The sequence below is a fragment of the Pteropus alecto genome, unplaced genomic scaffold (genome assembly GCF_000325575.1).
Source record: "Pteropus alecto unplaced genomic scaffold, ASM32557v1 scaffold25, whole genome shotgun sequence".
Taxonomy (NCBI): Eukaryota; Metazoa; Chordata; class Mammalia; order Chiroptera; family Pteropodidae; genus Pteropus; species Pteropus alecto.
In genome coordinates, this window is record NW_006441955.1 from 32,838,835 (window position 1) to 32,854,954 (window position 16,120).

The 16,120-nt window shown below is 34.4% G+C and overlaps 1 protein-coding gene across 1 annotated transcript in view; it reads left to right on the forward strand.

The window, feature by feature from the left end:
• The first annotated feature begins 622 nt into the window (after positions 1-622).
• Positions 623-16,120, forward strand: part of PKN2 (protein kinase N2) — a 118,433-nt gene continuing 102,935 nt past the window's right edge. Inside the window, exon 1 of the mRNA XM_006919385.3 lies at positions 623-1,053. Coding sequence (XP_006919447.1) covers positions 1,006-1,053 — 48 coding nt within the window. The 5' untranslated portion in view covers positions 623-1,005. The remainder of the gene's footprint in view (positions 1,054-16,120) is intronic.

The window sequence follows — 16,120 nt, forward strand, 5'->3', positions numbered from 1 at the left end:
TGGAGTTCCACCGACTAAACCATAGTAGTTCGGCGCTTGGGAAAAAGACATCTCTCAAACGCTGGGAGTTAAGTTGCCATGGATCACGAGCCTCTTACATTTCTTAAAAAGTACAGACCACACCCCAGTTTAGCCAGCTGTGCACCTTACTGGTCGGAAAGGCGCGCCGGGGATGAGAGGGAGCAAAAGGCAAGATTAATAGCTTGGGTTAATGGGGGTCATGGGAATAATCTATAAAGTTTGTTCCGAACGTCTCTGTGTTGTGCAGGTTAGAAAGGGGCCCGTTTACGTTAGGCCTAAACTTCGGCAAGAAAAGAGAAAGTGGCACCGGGGCGAAAACAAACGAAAAACAGCAAGCAGGCTTCCGAGTTCTAGCGCAACAGGAAAGCGGGCGTGTTTTCTGCTTCCTCTTCCCGCCTCCCGAGACGCGAGCCCAGTCCTTTCCCCTCATTTTCACCCCGGCCGGGTCCAATGGCTGGCCCCACCTCGGAGCCAGGTCGGAAGCCGCCCCGCCCCCCGCGCCTCTCCCTCCCTCGGGGTCCCCTCCGCCCCACCTCCCTCGCCCGGTGGGAGGCAGTGGCCGCGGCCGTCACGTGTCCTGGCAGCCGCCAAGTGAGGCCGCTTTTGCGACGCAGTGACAGCCAAATGGTGCGACAGGAGGAGCTTCGGCCGCGGCCGCTGCGCCCCTCACGGAGAGGCTCGAGGCGGCTCCTGGCGTCGCCCAAAGGGAGCGACTGAGCGAACAGAGTCCCGCGCGGGCGGCGGCGGCGACTGCGGCAGACGAGCGGCGAGTGGGAGCCCGCTACGAGTGCCCGCGCTCCCCGCCGCTCTCCATGACCCGGGCGAAATAAGCCGCACCTCCAGCAGGGGCTGCGCCTCCATGAATCCCTAGTTTTTTTTTTTTCTTTCTCTCCCTGCTCCTCACCCCCCTCCCCGGATCCCGTCCCGCCTTCTCCCTTCGCCAGTGGCTGCCGCGTCCAGGTGCGGAGTCCAGAGCGGAGCGCAATGGCGTCCAACCCCGAACGGGGGGAGATTCTGCTCACGGAGATCCAGGTAAGGGCCGCGGCCCGGGCGGGAGGCACTAGTGGAGGAGACAGAGAGAAAGTGACGCGGGATCGGGGGCCGAGGGAAGCGGTGCGGCAGCCGCGCCCCTAGCCCGCTAAGTGCGGAAACTTGGGGATGTCACTCGAGAGCCGCTTCCTTCGGGGGCCGGACCCTCTCGCCACCGGAGCCCTGGCCTGCCAGTACTTTAATTACCTACCAGAGGGACCCCACTTCTGCCTGCAGCCGGAGTCTGCTCTCTCCGCGTCCCCGGACCGTCCAGCTTACCGCCCCCTCCCTGGGTGTCAGAGTCGCGGGCGGACGCCCCTGCTGCCCCCTCCCTCGGCCGGGCCCCGCCCCGCCGTTCGCTCGTACACCGCTCCTCTAACTACTATGAATGACTCCCAAGCTGTTTTCTCGTCCCTCCCCTTCCCCTCAGACTTCGCACAAAGAGCGCCCCCATAACTTCCAGCCCCTAGACAAGTTTTTTTTTTTTTTTTTAAGTGTCTCACCAAATGCTGGCTTCACTTCACCAGCCCTCTTCAGGTGACTGCATTTCCTTCCTCTAATTCGAGGGCTACCTTCCCCCCACTTTTTATCAAGTGTGTTATATATGGTCCCCCATCTCAGCTACTCAGTGCTCAGATTCGGAAGCTCAGATGCTGATGCTTTTCAGACTTTCATTTTCCCTCCCGTTTGAACACCAGAGAAAGAGCTACAGAAGTTGTTTACAAATGAGAAAGCAGTCGACTAAGGGAAAATGTTGGGCACCACTTCCCTGCAGAAGATGAGAACAAATTAGGTCCCTTAATTAGTTAAGTCTACGTGGAGTAGCAATGTTATTGTTTCCCATTTCCAGCTAAATATTTGATGAGGTAGGCACGTTTTTTGTTTTTAGGTCTCTATGATGTACAGGAGAACCTACTCTGCACTGTTGAGTTTATTTTTTCATTACTTTGGAGTGTTCCAGAGATGTTTAAACATCTGGATAAAAATTTCATGCTTGTTTTTTAACTTGAACTTATTTTGGTTTGTTTTAATATAGTCGTTTAATGCCTTCTCGAAGTTTGGAGCTAGGAATTAAGAGAAGAAAGAACATCCCCTTTTTTTATGTGCGTTGGGCAGTTAATTATTTTTTAAAGACTGAATTTAGACACCGAAGAGTTGATTTTTGATGATGTCAAAATTAAGTATTACAACTGCTTCTAAATTTTTTGCTGTTCGAATGTATTTTTTCGATAGATCCCTACATGAGCTTGGTTTATTTTGCTCTAAGCTTGAAGGCGTTGTTATAATACTTGATATTTTCTCCACAAACAGAAATTTCAGCAAGGTATAATACGCTGTTGCACATTTGGAATCGTTTGCAAATGCAAGGTTGAATTTCATATCATTGAACATGTCGCTATGTAGTAGTATTTTAATTATTCTTAGCCCCTTATAAGGAGGCCTTACCGGATACAGCATTTGCTAAATGAATAGAATTTATTGTTTTATTAATATACATGTGCTTTTAAAATGAAGTTTGAGGCAAATTAGAAATGCTTTTCATTGCCTAGTATTGAAATATGAAAAGCATACTTTGGTTCTGAGAAAAAGCCCTGGAAATGGCAAGAGCATTTTTCTTTGAATGGAGTGGCTTCAGAATTATAAAGTATTTTGCATCCTTAATTGTATTTGATAGAAAGTTGGCATAAAAGACACTTATCTTGGCATTGGACCTGAAAATATATTTTCATGTGTATTAAAAATATAACATTTAGGAACTTTTAATAAGATCAATTTTGGCAAAAACAAAGAAGCAACTTAGAGAAATAAGAACTTTTAAATATGACTTTTAAAAAAGAGACCAAAGTAAGGAAACACCTAAGGTTGGGCTCTTAAATAAACTAAAATGTAACCCCTCCAGAAAAGAATAGTTTCTATTAAATGTTACCTTACATGTTGTCATATGTATCCAGGGCATTTTTCTTGGTGTATTTGACTCTCAATTCTAATAAGTTATTGCATTTGAACTTTACCATGTTTATTAAAATAATTGAGGATATTATTTATATCAGCATGTAAGATAAATGGTGGTAAAATTTGCCTCAAACATATCCATCTATTCAAACATTTTATTATTTCATTAGGTCAAAAACTAGTATATAGTAACAAATATTTATCAAATTTGCTGGTAGAACCAGTTTTTAAAAAGCATCTAAGTTTGAATTTATTTAAATTGAAAAGTTGTTTAACATGTTCTTAATGCCTCTCTGCCAAACTGTTTTAGGTATTTAAATAGTAATTTATGAAGCAAGTTTTAAAACATGTTTAGTAATTAAAAACTGTTACTTTACCTTAACTCAGGAATGCTTGCTTTATTCTGAAAGTTCCATGTTACCTACTTTAATGAAATTGATATTTATTTAGAAGCAGTATATATCCAACATTTAAAAATTATTTTCAAATTATATTACAGAATTTGAAATACTACTTGAGTTGGAATTGGCTTATTAATGTAACCTTTGATTGTGGAAAGACAAAATCCGAAACCACAGTACTTTGTCTTGTTAATTGCTGTAACATTTTTATGGAGTAATGTTTAAATTACACGCAAACTTTGATGGCTAGAAGCTTCAAAGTATAAGGAAGAATATTTGCTGTAGTAAAAATTACAATAGGCCATTTAAAGATATAAATTTAATTGGCTATTTCTAATTTTTATGTCTTATAACAAACTTCTTGTCCCATCTTTATTTTTTTATTTGAAATGTAGTGGGAAACAATGAGATACATTTGTGAGGCCAGAGAAATTAAAGTTTATTTTTAAGGAAACCGGGTTAATGAAAACTATATAAAGAATCTCAAAATGAAAACGTCGGCTACAACAGTAATTTTGTAAAATGCAGACTCAAATATTGAGTAGCATACTAATCAAGTTACCTTGTTGATTATTGAAGATGCATCTTCATCAAAATGCCTAATAAAGTGTTGGATTGGGCATCTGAAATTCCATTTTCGGCAGAATTTATTTAGGTAGAGGTGACGTGCTCAAGTGGAAGGTTGAAGTAATTAGCCTTAAATTGTAAGGATTCATTTCAAGAACCATTTATCGAGTACCTACCAAAGCTATATTGGAGAATATAGAGATGACAAGATATGGTTTTCACTTTCTTGAAGAGAGAGCAAATAACATTTACTGATTATTTGTTGTATGTCAGACATTGTACTTGGTACCCTATACACCTTACTTAAACTTTACAATAATCCAGTAAGGTGGGTGGGTGTTGTTTCCATTTTATAGATCAAGAAATTAAGTTCAAGAATGTTAAGTAAATTGTTCATAGTTACACTGTAAGTCTGAGTTTGAATCTGGATGTGTTTCCCACTGTTCTTTAAGTTGCCATAGTTCTGAGGACCCATAAATGTTTTACATTGCAATGTTATAGATGTGTGAACTTTCTAAGAATTGGCCCAAAATGTAATTAACCAGTTAACTTTAATATAAACTTGATTCTACCTGTTAGGTTTCTCTATAACAAGGTAAAGTGATTTCCACATTCTGTTGGGTGGGTAGTCTATAATTTAACAGTGCTCTATTATTGTGAATAAGGTGTAATATTCTACAAAGACTTAACAGTACCAATAACCTTTTTGCAGGTTCTGATGAAAGTTGTCAAGTGTTTGCCCAAAACCTTCTAAAAGATTTTACATTTCTCTGTATACTATCCATAAGATAAACTTTGCTTTAAAAATTTAAGCTTTTATATAACCAAGCCATGTGTTCGGCACTTAGTAGATACTCAATACATTGATGAGAAGGCTCTATTTGCCGCCTAGGATAAGAAATGTCTTGGCTCTTTTAAGAGAAGTTGATGATAATCATTGACATAAGAAGTTACTTTTCTTTCTTTAATTTATATTTCTAATCCCCTCTCCCAAAATATCCCCTTAATAAGTTCAAAAAGGATTTCTGCACTAGTTATGTGCAGAATACCTGTATACAGCACACTGCTATTTTATCCATTTGATGAGAAATTAGGAAATAGCATCTAATTTTGCAGTGATACCAGAAAGTGGAAAGTCTGTGTGTTGAGAAGACTAAAATTTTAGGGTGGCTTGGAGGAATGTAGTATGAGAAAGTAAGCAGGGTGGGTAAGATAGGTTTCACAGTTTTTTCAAATTATGAAAGTGATACGCTTTATTGTAGAAAATTTGGAAAATGCAGAAAAGCACAAAAGAAAATAAAAGGTGCTCCTAGTTCTATCACTCGGAGATAACTGACAAACTTTCCCAGCTTATAAGCACCATGGTATTTGAGTCTATTTCCCTTTTTTCCTCCCTTTTTTATTGAGATATATTTAACATGCAACATTGTATAGTTTTAAGATGTACAACATATAGATTTGATATTTTTCCTCCCTTTATCCCATTTACTTACTGGAATTGACACAAGACATTTTACTAGAAAATCAAGCAGAATTAACTCTTCTATTCAAATACCATGTATGCTTTTGAAAGTAACATTATTTTCATCTCTACAAACTACTACTCCATTCTTCCTATTTGTTTGAAAGTAGACACACAGGAATAAACTGATAAAAAGCATGAAAATTAACCACTGTCAAATTTGAAAAGCAGAAAGGAAAATCCAAGGAATTGGGTGCAAAAGCCCTGGGGTAAACAGACAATGCCTAGAAGGTGCTCCTACCTATCTTTATCTAAACATTGATCACATATGAAAAGAAGCTGTAGGAGACTAGACCAAATCTTATTAATTAGAGATGATAAAAAACATGATCCATTTTAGAGCCATCATTCATTATACAACTCTAGTTTCAGCACAGAGATGTTTACCTAGGTAGTCAATAAATATTTGAGAAGCTATTTAAAGATATGCCTTATTCAATAAAGTATTCAGATTTCTCCAATAACCAAATCTAACCTGAAAACCACATTTTATCAACTTATGGTTCAGAGTCAATGCTATGTATCATTATTGTCTATTACTAAGTCCAGACTGTACTCGCCACTTACTTTTCTTCTTAAACTGCCTTAAAGTACTAACTCAAAATCAAAATATTTTGAGATGAAAGTCAATACAGCTAGTTAGACTCATTTATCTAGTGTGTGTCTACTTTCAAACAAATAGGAAGAATGGAGTAGTAGTTTGTAGAGATGAAAATAATGTTACTTTCAAAAGCATACATGGTATTTGAATAGAAGAGTTAATTCTGCTTCATTTTCTAGTAAAATGTCTTGTGTCAATTGTCAAATGTCTATTTCAAAAACCAGTTTTACTCTAGACTATGAAAACATCATATGACATTTAATGTGATTAACTTTTGATATACAGCAGAGTTCAAACTTGGCAGCAAAGTTAGTTGAAAACTAGATGAAAGCTTTAAAAAGATATTTAAAATTTTGAATGGGATAACATACTAGTGAAAAACTAACTTCTAATATCTTAGAAAAGCAGACTAGAGAGCACTTATTTTGATAGATGTCTAGTTTCTCAATTTTATCTACTGAAATTTTATTTGAAATTAATTCTATTGTCATATTCAGTTTTTCACATTCTCACAAAAGTTAAATTTGTGTAACGTACATAAATACTGTCTGTCAAAAATAAAGAACGAGAAAGCTTAGAAGGCTTCTGTAATAATACCTCAGATTGGAAGGTAAATGTTAGTGTCACATTATAAAGATGAATTGATACACAAGAATTCCATAATATATATCATAATTAGGATTTTATTCTATTTTAGAAATTTGGCAGTGATTACTTTTTCTAATTGGTTAAAGCTTTATTACCCTGGCTCACAAACGCCTTAATTTATTGGAAAGTTGTTCTGGCAACATTTGGAATTTATTTTAGATTCGTATAAGGCATATTGGCAACTCAGTGCATGTGGTAAATAAGTCTTTTAAACATTAATCATATTGTTTTCCCTTTCCTATAGTTACTACCCTAGTGATTCTCTAAGGAGGTACTTGTTTTGCCTGTTTCAGAATTTTCACTGAACAAATTTCATTAAGTTTTTGGATTTTTAAAAAATTAAACCTAAAGTATAGTCAATAGTATTGTAATAACTATGTATAGTGCCAGGTGGGTACTAGACTAATCGGGTTAGATATACGTATCTAACCATTATGCTGTATTCTTGAAACTAATATAAAATAATATTGAATGTCAACTCTAATAGAAAAAAATTTTTTAATCTAAAAAAAAAAAATCCTTAGGTGCACTGCATTAGATAAATCATTATAATAAGCACCCATGAACTACCTCTCACTTTCCACCTCTGCCAAAAAAGCTATGAACTTAACCTACACATGGTTTTTCTTCATTCCATCCCTCTACTTCTACCTTCTTATCAGTCAAGGTAATCATTATCTTGAATTCTGTGTTTATTCTTTCTTTATTCTTGTATATTTTGATTGCACATATAATTCTAAAAGATATATCTTTTATTTTAGTAGTTTTCACATAATTGTATTGAATATAATCTTTTCGAACCTGCTTTTTTTTTGAGTATTATTACTGATATATCTATTGCATGTTGCTATACTCATTTATTTTAATTACTGTATAATATTTCGTTCAGTAGAATACCAACTCTCTCCTTGTTGGATATTTGGATATTTATCTATTCACTCTCTTTTGTTGAGCATTTAGTTATTTTCTGGTTTTTGTAATTGTGAACAATGGACATTTTGTGCATTATATATATTCTATTTCAAAAATTCTATTTTTACTCAAATTAATTGTGTGTGTGTGTGTGAGTTTCTATTGATTATATACAAAGGTAAAATTGCCTTTTCACAGAGTAGGTGAATGCCAAATTCTAGGAGATAATGCCCAACTTCCAGTGTGGTTTAGCCAATTTATATTCATATCAGCAGTATATGGGATAAAAGATCCTTTGGTTATCCATTCCCTCCAACATTTTCTGTTGTCTCTTAATTTTTACAAATCTGAAGAGTATAATGTGTTATATCTTTTTATCTGGATTTGCATCTTCTTCATCATCACTGATGTAGAATGTTTCTTTTTATTTTTTCTGGCCTTTTATGTTTTCTCTTCAGTGAAATTCCTGTTCATGTCTCCTGCTTATTTTTCTGCTTTTTTTTACTCACTGATTTATAAGAGTTCTTTATATTCTTCGTGTTAATCCTTTGTTTTATTGTTACTGTCTTTTCTCAGTTCATAACTTGTCTTTTCACTTTTTTTTTAAGGAGTTTATGGGAGGAACGGTTTTAAATGTTTCACCTTTTTTGGCAAATATTCAAAATCATTTATATCATTATGATCAGCAAGCCTGCATTTAATATCTATTCTAGATTTGATATAGACAGGGTGAAGTTACCAAGTTTATGACCTGTGGATTCTTAGTTATGAAATGAACAACTGTAGAAAGTTGCATAAAATACTGTATCATTTAACATATACTAGATACTCAAATGTTAGTTAACTCTAATTGTGAATTTAGAAACAAAGAAATAATGAAAATTCTGTATGTAAATAGTTTGTCAACTCATTTTTTCCATTCCATATCTCTTCAGTGAAAAATATTATTAGTCATTTTTAATATCTTATTCTTTCATTTGAAGGGAAGTATAATTCAAGTATAGAATTATATATTAAATGGTTATTCAGTTACATACATAGCCTGTCGTTAAAGTGCTGGAGTTGATCAGATTTAATGTTGGATATAAAACAAAATATTATTCTCTTGAAGAATTTACTGGTATTGATAAACCTGGAATCTTAAATGCAGTTTGTGTCATTGCTGTGTATTTTTGATAGAAACAAATTAATTTTAATTTTAGTCAAATTTGTTCATCTTTTTTTGTATTTGCTGTTTAAGAAATTGTTCCTTACTCTGTTAGTCACCAAATTTTCTACTGAGTTTTGAAGTTTTATTTTTTACTTTTAAGCCATTATATTTGGAGTTGATTTTTTAATATGGAGTAAAATAAAGGTATGAGTTCTTTTTTAATTTTTAAAATATTATTTCAAAATATATATCAATCTCATAATGTTAATTTAAAATAAAACACTTTTTAGTTTTTAGGACAGGAATATTTCTGAATAGCCTTATTTAGTTTTTGCAAATTAGAAGTTTAAGGTTACATCATTCTGTGTTATGTCATATACTACACCTGAAATTTTTACCTAAATCATTAGCTTGTTCCACACACCCTACCACACCCCTGCCCTTATAGTACCAGTTTGTGATTATTCTCTTTTTTGTTGCATCCCCTAAAGCCTTGGGTCAATAAGACTTAACTTCTTGGTAACTGCCTTCATATTTTCCGGTTGTAGCTCAACCTTTTCTATTTTCTTAAGTCATACCACCACTTCCTCCTCCTTAGTTTCCAGCAAATCTTACCTACTCACTGCCTCTACTTAATAATATGTAGTATTAAATGAGTTTCTTTAGTCTTTTCTTCATTTTGAAATTTCTTGGAATTTTAGCCATCTCTCTTTTTTTTAAATCCCTATTTAAGGAAAAATTCTTTTACCTTGTTAAGGCTATATACTCTCCTGGACTTCTACTTTTTTTGGACTATCATTTCACTCTTTTGCAGAATGAGCCTTTCATTCTCGCTTGACTCTTTGCCTAAAGAAAAGTTCACATCTCTCCTTTTTATAGTACTTTTTCTTTAATACTGTTGTCCCCTCAAACTTCTTTTAGTCATCACAGTCCTTTAAAGAAATTTCTTAATTATTTTGTGCCATTTGTTTCTTAACTTATTGAAATATGACTTTTGTCCCAATTATTCTCTTAAAAGCATCCTTGACCACACCTGCTCATTCTTCTCCTTGGAGGCAATTGATACTACTTCAGCTTCCTGAAACTTTGTTTAAATTAAGCTTCATGGACCCTACACAATATTAGTTACTTTTCTTTTATCATATGTATCTATATTTGCTATTATTGCTTTCTTTTGATAACTCTTTTTCTAGTTTAAATGTTCTACCTTTTTTAGTCCATTTTTCTCTAATTCTTTGGATTAACCACCAGAATTAGTGACCTTTTATTTTATCTCAGGGTTGCAGGGAATAGAAACCCATTTCAATTAGCTTGAACAAAAATTGAATTTATCAGAAAGCTACAGGGACATCTCACTTAATCAAGTGTAGGATATATAGCCAGGTCTCATGAGGACTACACGGTAAAGTAGAGGCTTTCTCTCTAGGGCTACATGTTCTCATATCCCTTCTTTATATATACTGCATTTTATTTCCTTTATATTACTGGTTTTGCTTTCATGTATTCCCCAAGTGGTACTCCTAACTTCTGAATTTACATTAATCAGCAAGTCCAATGCCCACAGCTAACTGACTCACTTATTCTGTGCCACAATTCTAAATTCTTGGATAAGAAAATCTGATCGACCCTATACAGAGCATGTATGTACCCATGATCCAGTCAATTGGCAATGGAGGAATAGAGTTCTCAGTACCAGTATGGCTACAAGGACTCTCCTGTGAGTTAGGGATGGGGCTGTTCTCTGAGAAGGGAATGTAGGTTAAGAAAGCACTTCTGTACTTAAGCCCTCTTAGTAACTCCATTGATTATAGAAAAAATACATTAGATCTTCCATCATCTGACCCTTTTCAATCTTTTCAAATTTTTCTCCATGTGTATCTTACACTCTGTGATATTAAACTATTTTCCGTTCTTATTACTACACTGCTTCTTTATACCTTTATATAACTTTGTATCTTTGTGTATGCTGTTTCTAATTTTAAGAATACTAATATTGATCATCTGTCTGAAGAGCCTTTGACAAGTTGGACACTCCTGAAAACTCTAAGAAAAATGTATTCATTGAATATAGGGATATAGTCATATAATGAAGAAAAATTTTATTTAACATACATTTTCATAGATAAGTAAGTTTAGTCATTATTGGTTATGTAGCATTTGAATCCATTGGCAAATTAGTCTACTTCCCATTTTGCATCTCCTGTTACTGAACATATCACCCAGTATGGCAATTAATTGTTCAATTATATGTGTCTCTCTCACTTTCAAGACAGGAAGCAGGTCTTACTCATCTTTATGTCCCAAGAACCTGGCATATGGTTTATGCTTGATAAATGCTTGAATAAATATAGGACCAATTTTTGTGACCGATTCTATGGCTGACCTACTACGTCTCACTTCTCAGTATTTCTGAAGGTTATCATTCTATCCCTCATTGCCAGTGCTTGAAATTTGCTGCTCATTTTTGACCACTGTCTCAGCCTCTTCAGTTAATTCTTCTAATTATGTAACTTTAATTCATTATTTTGCCACTATCCAAGTTTGAGCCCTCTAATCATTTAGATGATTATAATATCTTGATATTCAACTTCTGCCTCTGTAGTCTCATTCTGTTTTTATTTAGAGTATGTACAACTGCTAGATTCAAAGTTGTCTCCAGCATTCAGTGATTCCTTACTACCTGTGAGATACAATTCTAGTTCCTTAGCTCACCGCTGAAGGCTGTCATTTGTGTAGCCCCCAAATACCTTTTAATTCTTAGCTCTTACTATGGAAGAAGCCTGTTTTTCAGGCATACCATGACAGGTGATTTTTCCTCACCGTATATTTTGCTGTCTTCTATCAACTGAGATGCTACTTTAAGACTTAATTTAAATTCTGTTTTTTTTTCTTATTTTTCCCTAGTCATCTATAATTCCTCCTCAAAATTTAAGTAGGATATTTTCTTTCTCATGACATTTATCACATATTGCATTGCACTGTAGTTATTTGTATCCCACTTCATTTTCACTCCTTGATTGAATGTTTAAAATCTTTGAGGAAAAGGACAGTATATCTTATGTCCATCTTTTACCCCTTTAGTCCTGAGCACAGCACCTTGTACATAGTAGCAACTTGTTAATGTTTGTTGAATAAGTAACAGTCTCATGTCTGAAAAGCCCCAGATTTTACATTTATTACATTAAACTTTTTTTTCTGCTATTTTGATACGCAGAGGGAGTAGAACTGTATTATGTGGTTTTTCTTTAGGCAGAGTCACTTGACAGATACATAATTTAAAATTTATTACCGCCAATCATATAATTGTGTTCTCTATCTTGGAATGAGAATTTTTTTCTAGAATTTTCTTAACCTGTATACTCCAGTGCCTCTTTCTCTTTTTGGCATTTTTCTCTGCTCCTTATTTTCTCAGACTCATCCCCACTCCAATAACCACAGCCTCTCCTGTCTGTCAAATTCTTACCTTAGCTTTTCATTTTTTTGCAGCATCTCTTATATCTTTACTTCTCCCTCAACAACACCAGTACTTGCTTTTTTATTAGCATTGTTCTTGATGACTAGTTGATCTGAAGGGGAAATTCATGCTGAAATCTTACCTTCAAGCTCTAGCTAGGTAAGATAGGCTTGAACCCACAATTTTATACCCCATGGAAATACCAAATCTCCCCAAGATTTCTATGTTTTCCTGGGGGGGCGGGGGGCACTTAAGTTCTCATGGCACCCTCTGCTTCCTGCATTTCTGTTTCTATACATGTTTATAGACATATAACAATTTAACGAAGATAAATTGATTTCAATGAAGATAACCATATTTCATTTAGATGCCCCCCACCTACATTGTATACCTAGTTTCAAACCCTATGGCTGGCTTCTCTCCTCATCTTCCTGTCTTTTTTTCAATTCTTTCTTCTTTATTTGCTATTGAAACTCCAAATTCTTCTCTACCTAAGGAAGAGAGAGAGAGTTCAGTTCCCTCAGATTCCTGCTCTCAAACAGCACAGCCAAATTCCTCAAGTATTCATCAAACAAAAGGAACACATATTTAAGCATGTTACAACCACAGGGTCATGGATCAGTGCTGTTCATGATGATATTTTCACACAAAGAATAGTGTTGTATCAGTATGTATCTTGTGTATGTTGATACAAAATTGCCAATTTGTAACTAAAGGGGTGGACTGTCCTCCATTCTGAGATTTTGCTAGTGCTGCTTCTCTGTACTTCCTTTCTTGATGTCAAAATGTGTTCACTTTTAAGAAACGATAAGGATAATTGACAATGATATACTAACTGTCAAAAAGATAAATCAGGACATACATATATTTTTTCATTCCAAATTTTCTTTCAAAATTTACCGATCAATAATTTCAAGCTCTAGTAAAGATCGCTAGTCTAGTAGATAATTCAGGTTTTTGGAAACATACAGACCTATGTTTAAATTCCATTTGATATATATTAGCTGTCTGTATTATTTAGCTCCATGAGGCAAGTTTTCTTATAAAATAGGGATAATTTCTGGCTCAGAGGGCTCTTTTTTTTTTTTTTTTAAGTACATGTTTATAGACATATAACAATTTAAAGTTCCTGGTGTATTAGTGGATACTTAGTAACCTTCCCTCTGTCAGGTTTACATTTCGAGATTACTTTGTTTTTCTTTAAGTATTTAAGTAGTAAAGTTAACAGGATGGCCAAAGTTGTGCATAAGAGACCTAGAAAACTGATCATACTTCATAGGTTAATTGTTTTCCCCTCTTTTCTTTCCTTTTTTTGCTTCATGGAGGATATAAGAAGGATAGCTATCTTACAGGTGTGTATATTCCTACATTTATCTTGAGTTTGCTGAAATTGTAAGAATAAAGAAGTCATAGGTTGACATATATGATGAACTTCTATAATTAAGCTTTTATTTAAGAATCTGGTGTGTTATTTGTCATGCAAAAAATATGCAACCCAGTGACTTCATAAAGCAGTTCAAATAAATTCAGATCCTTGTTTTGTGCTTTCCTAGAGGCTTTTGGACTTTTTACAAATTTGAACTAAGATTGTATCTGCAGGGTTCAAAGTGGTCCTGCACATTTAAGCATTAGAGGAACATATTTATGGTAATATATTTCTGAATATTAATAAATAATATCAACTCTAATTGAATGCTTGATCTTTGATGTATAAATTATACTGTCCAATTGTTTATTGTTTATTTGTTATCACAATTGTCTTTCCATTTTGTTGCTATGGAAACCTTATCTTTGCACTCCAGTATCAGGAGAGGGTTCATTTTACTATAAATTTTTGTTCTGGTACATGTTTTCATTGCGTTAGAACCTTATAAAACTCCGTACAGAATTCTATGCTTAGTTTTGATTTGTCCTTTTAAAGATTGCCTTACAGCCAATGGAAAATTTAAATATCATATCTAAAGCAAAATTCTTGCTTTACCAAATCCCTAAAAACACTTTACTAATTTTTTTAAGTGGACCTTTTGATATGCAGATGTCAAATTATAATAAACACCTGAAAATTATATAATTGTATTAACTAATGTTACCCCAATAAACTTAATTAAAAAATAATAAAGTAAAAAAATAAATAAGAATAAAAAAATAACAAATTCAAAAAAAATAAAAGTGGACATTTTGTTTTCTTTGAAGTTGGCAAGATGGGGGATAATTATTTTAGTATCGTGTAATGGTAATTACAGAGAAGGAATTGGTGTTGGTTATGAAGGTACCTCATACAAAATAAAAAGAACCATGTTGAAAAAATGAGTAGTATCATTCTCTGTTTGTGAAGCATTTTTGAATTATAAAGCACTTTTACACACTTTATTTCACTCAATTATTAAAAAGACCCTTTGAGTTAGATATGGGATGGGATTATTATACCCAATTTACAGATATTTATATTTATTCAACCAATGTCTGCTTTGACCTGAACTATTATCTTCTCACTTCTATCCCTCATTTTAGTACTCCCACAATTCAAGTTTTATTAACTTTTAAGGTTGTATTTTTTACTTTAGTATACCTAAAAAATAGTTAACATTTTCAAAGCTGTGTTAAAAGTGAGTGTGAAAAATGTAGTTTTTTCCCCAAGAGTTGAGAATAACTATAAAAGGGAATATGTAATATGCCACCTAGTTGTGAGTATTCATGGTAGTATTAAAGTTCTTGTAGTACTTTTATAACAAAAATATTGTAAAGGTGTGGTAATTTCAGCAGCAGTAGTATGTAACCTTGGGAGAGTTTATCATGGTTTAAAGTTTACATAAGATTTAAAAATCGTTTAAACTATTACTAATGACGTTGAATGATGTTTTCTGTATTTGTAAATTATATATAGAAGAGGCCAATCATGTTACCCACAATATAGACTTGCAAAGTTAGTGTTTTAATATGCATGAGATATTTTAGTGCACTGAAAAAATATTCATGTTTTATATTTTACAAAGGAATAATATCTTACTGAGTCTGCACTTATTTCTGCTTTATAACTATTTGTAGGGTTAAAGATCTTTTAGTGATAAACTGCTTTAAATAAAAAACAAGTTTTTTAAAAGTCTAATAATAATACTTCATTTTATAAGCCCTTTTCCATTTGAGCATCTAACAACTTTCCTAAAATATTTTGTTGTAATATGTTAACACTTTTAGTGATCATCTCATTGGTCCTAAATACATTCAGATAGATTTATGAGGAAAATGATAATCTCTTTTGTTTATGTTATCTACATTAGTTTTATCCTCTTTTCTTGTGCATGAGTTATTAATGGTAGTATTCTCATCACTGTCCTAGTTTTTCCTTGCTATACTCTTTACAACCTGAGAGCTGTACTTTTATTACACCCTTCTACTAAAATAGAGTTAGTCTTATCTCTAAGGAAGTTAGAAATAACTGTATACAGTAACAAATAACTGAATACATTTCTGGGTTTTGTTTTTCTTGTTGCTCAAGTATGTGACTCGCTCAAGGTCAGCTGTATTGCCAGTGCCTAAAACCAAACTAAACCGAACAGTAAAGCACAACTCTACAATTCAGGTTTGACTTTTCTAGCCTTGTGACTTTTTTAAAGAGCTCAATTACTCTGGCTAGATCCTGTACAAGTAAAATGCTTAGCTCTTGGCTATCATGTGGTAATGTAGTACAGCTTGATTCATTATAGGGTTACTGTACCTTTTTCTCAGCAAATCTGATGGTTTGATCTCCAAGAACTATTTTATTTCCTTTATCGGAGACTTTAGTTTTCTAGTTAGCTATGCTATCAGAAGGACTTATTTGATTAAATTGTGATGCTTTAATTTTTTTTTTTTAATTGTGGTA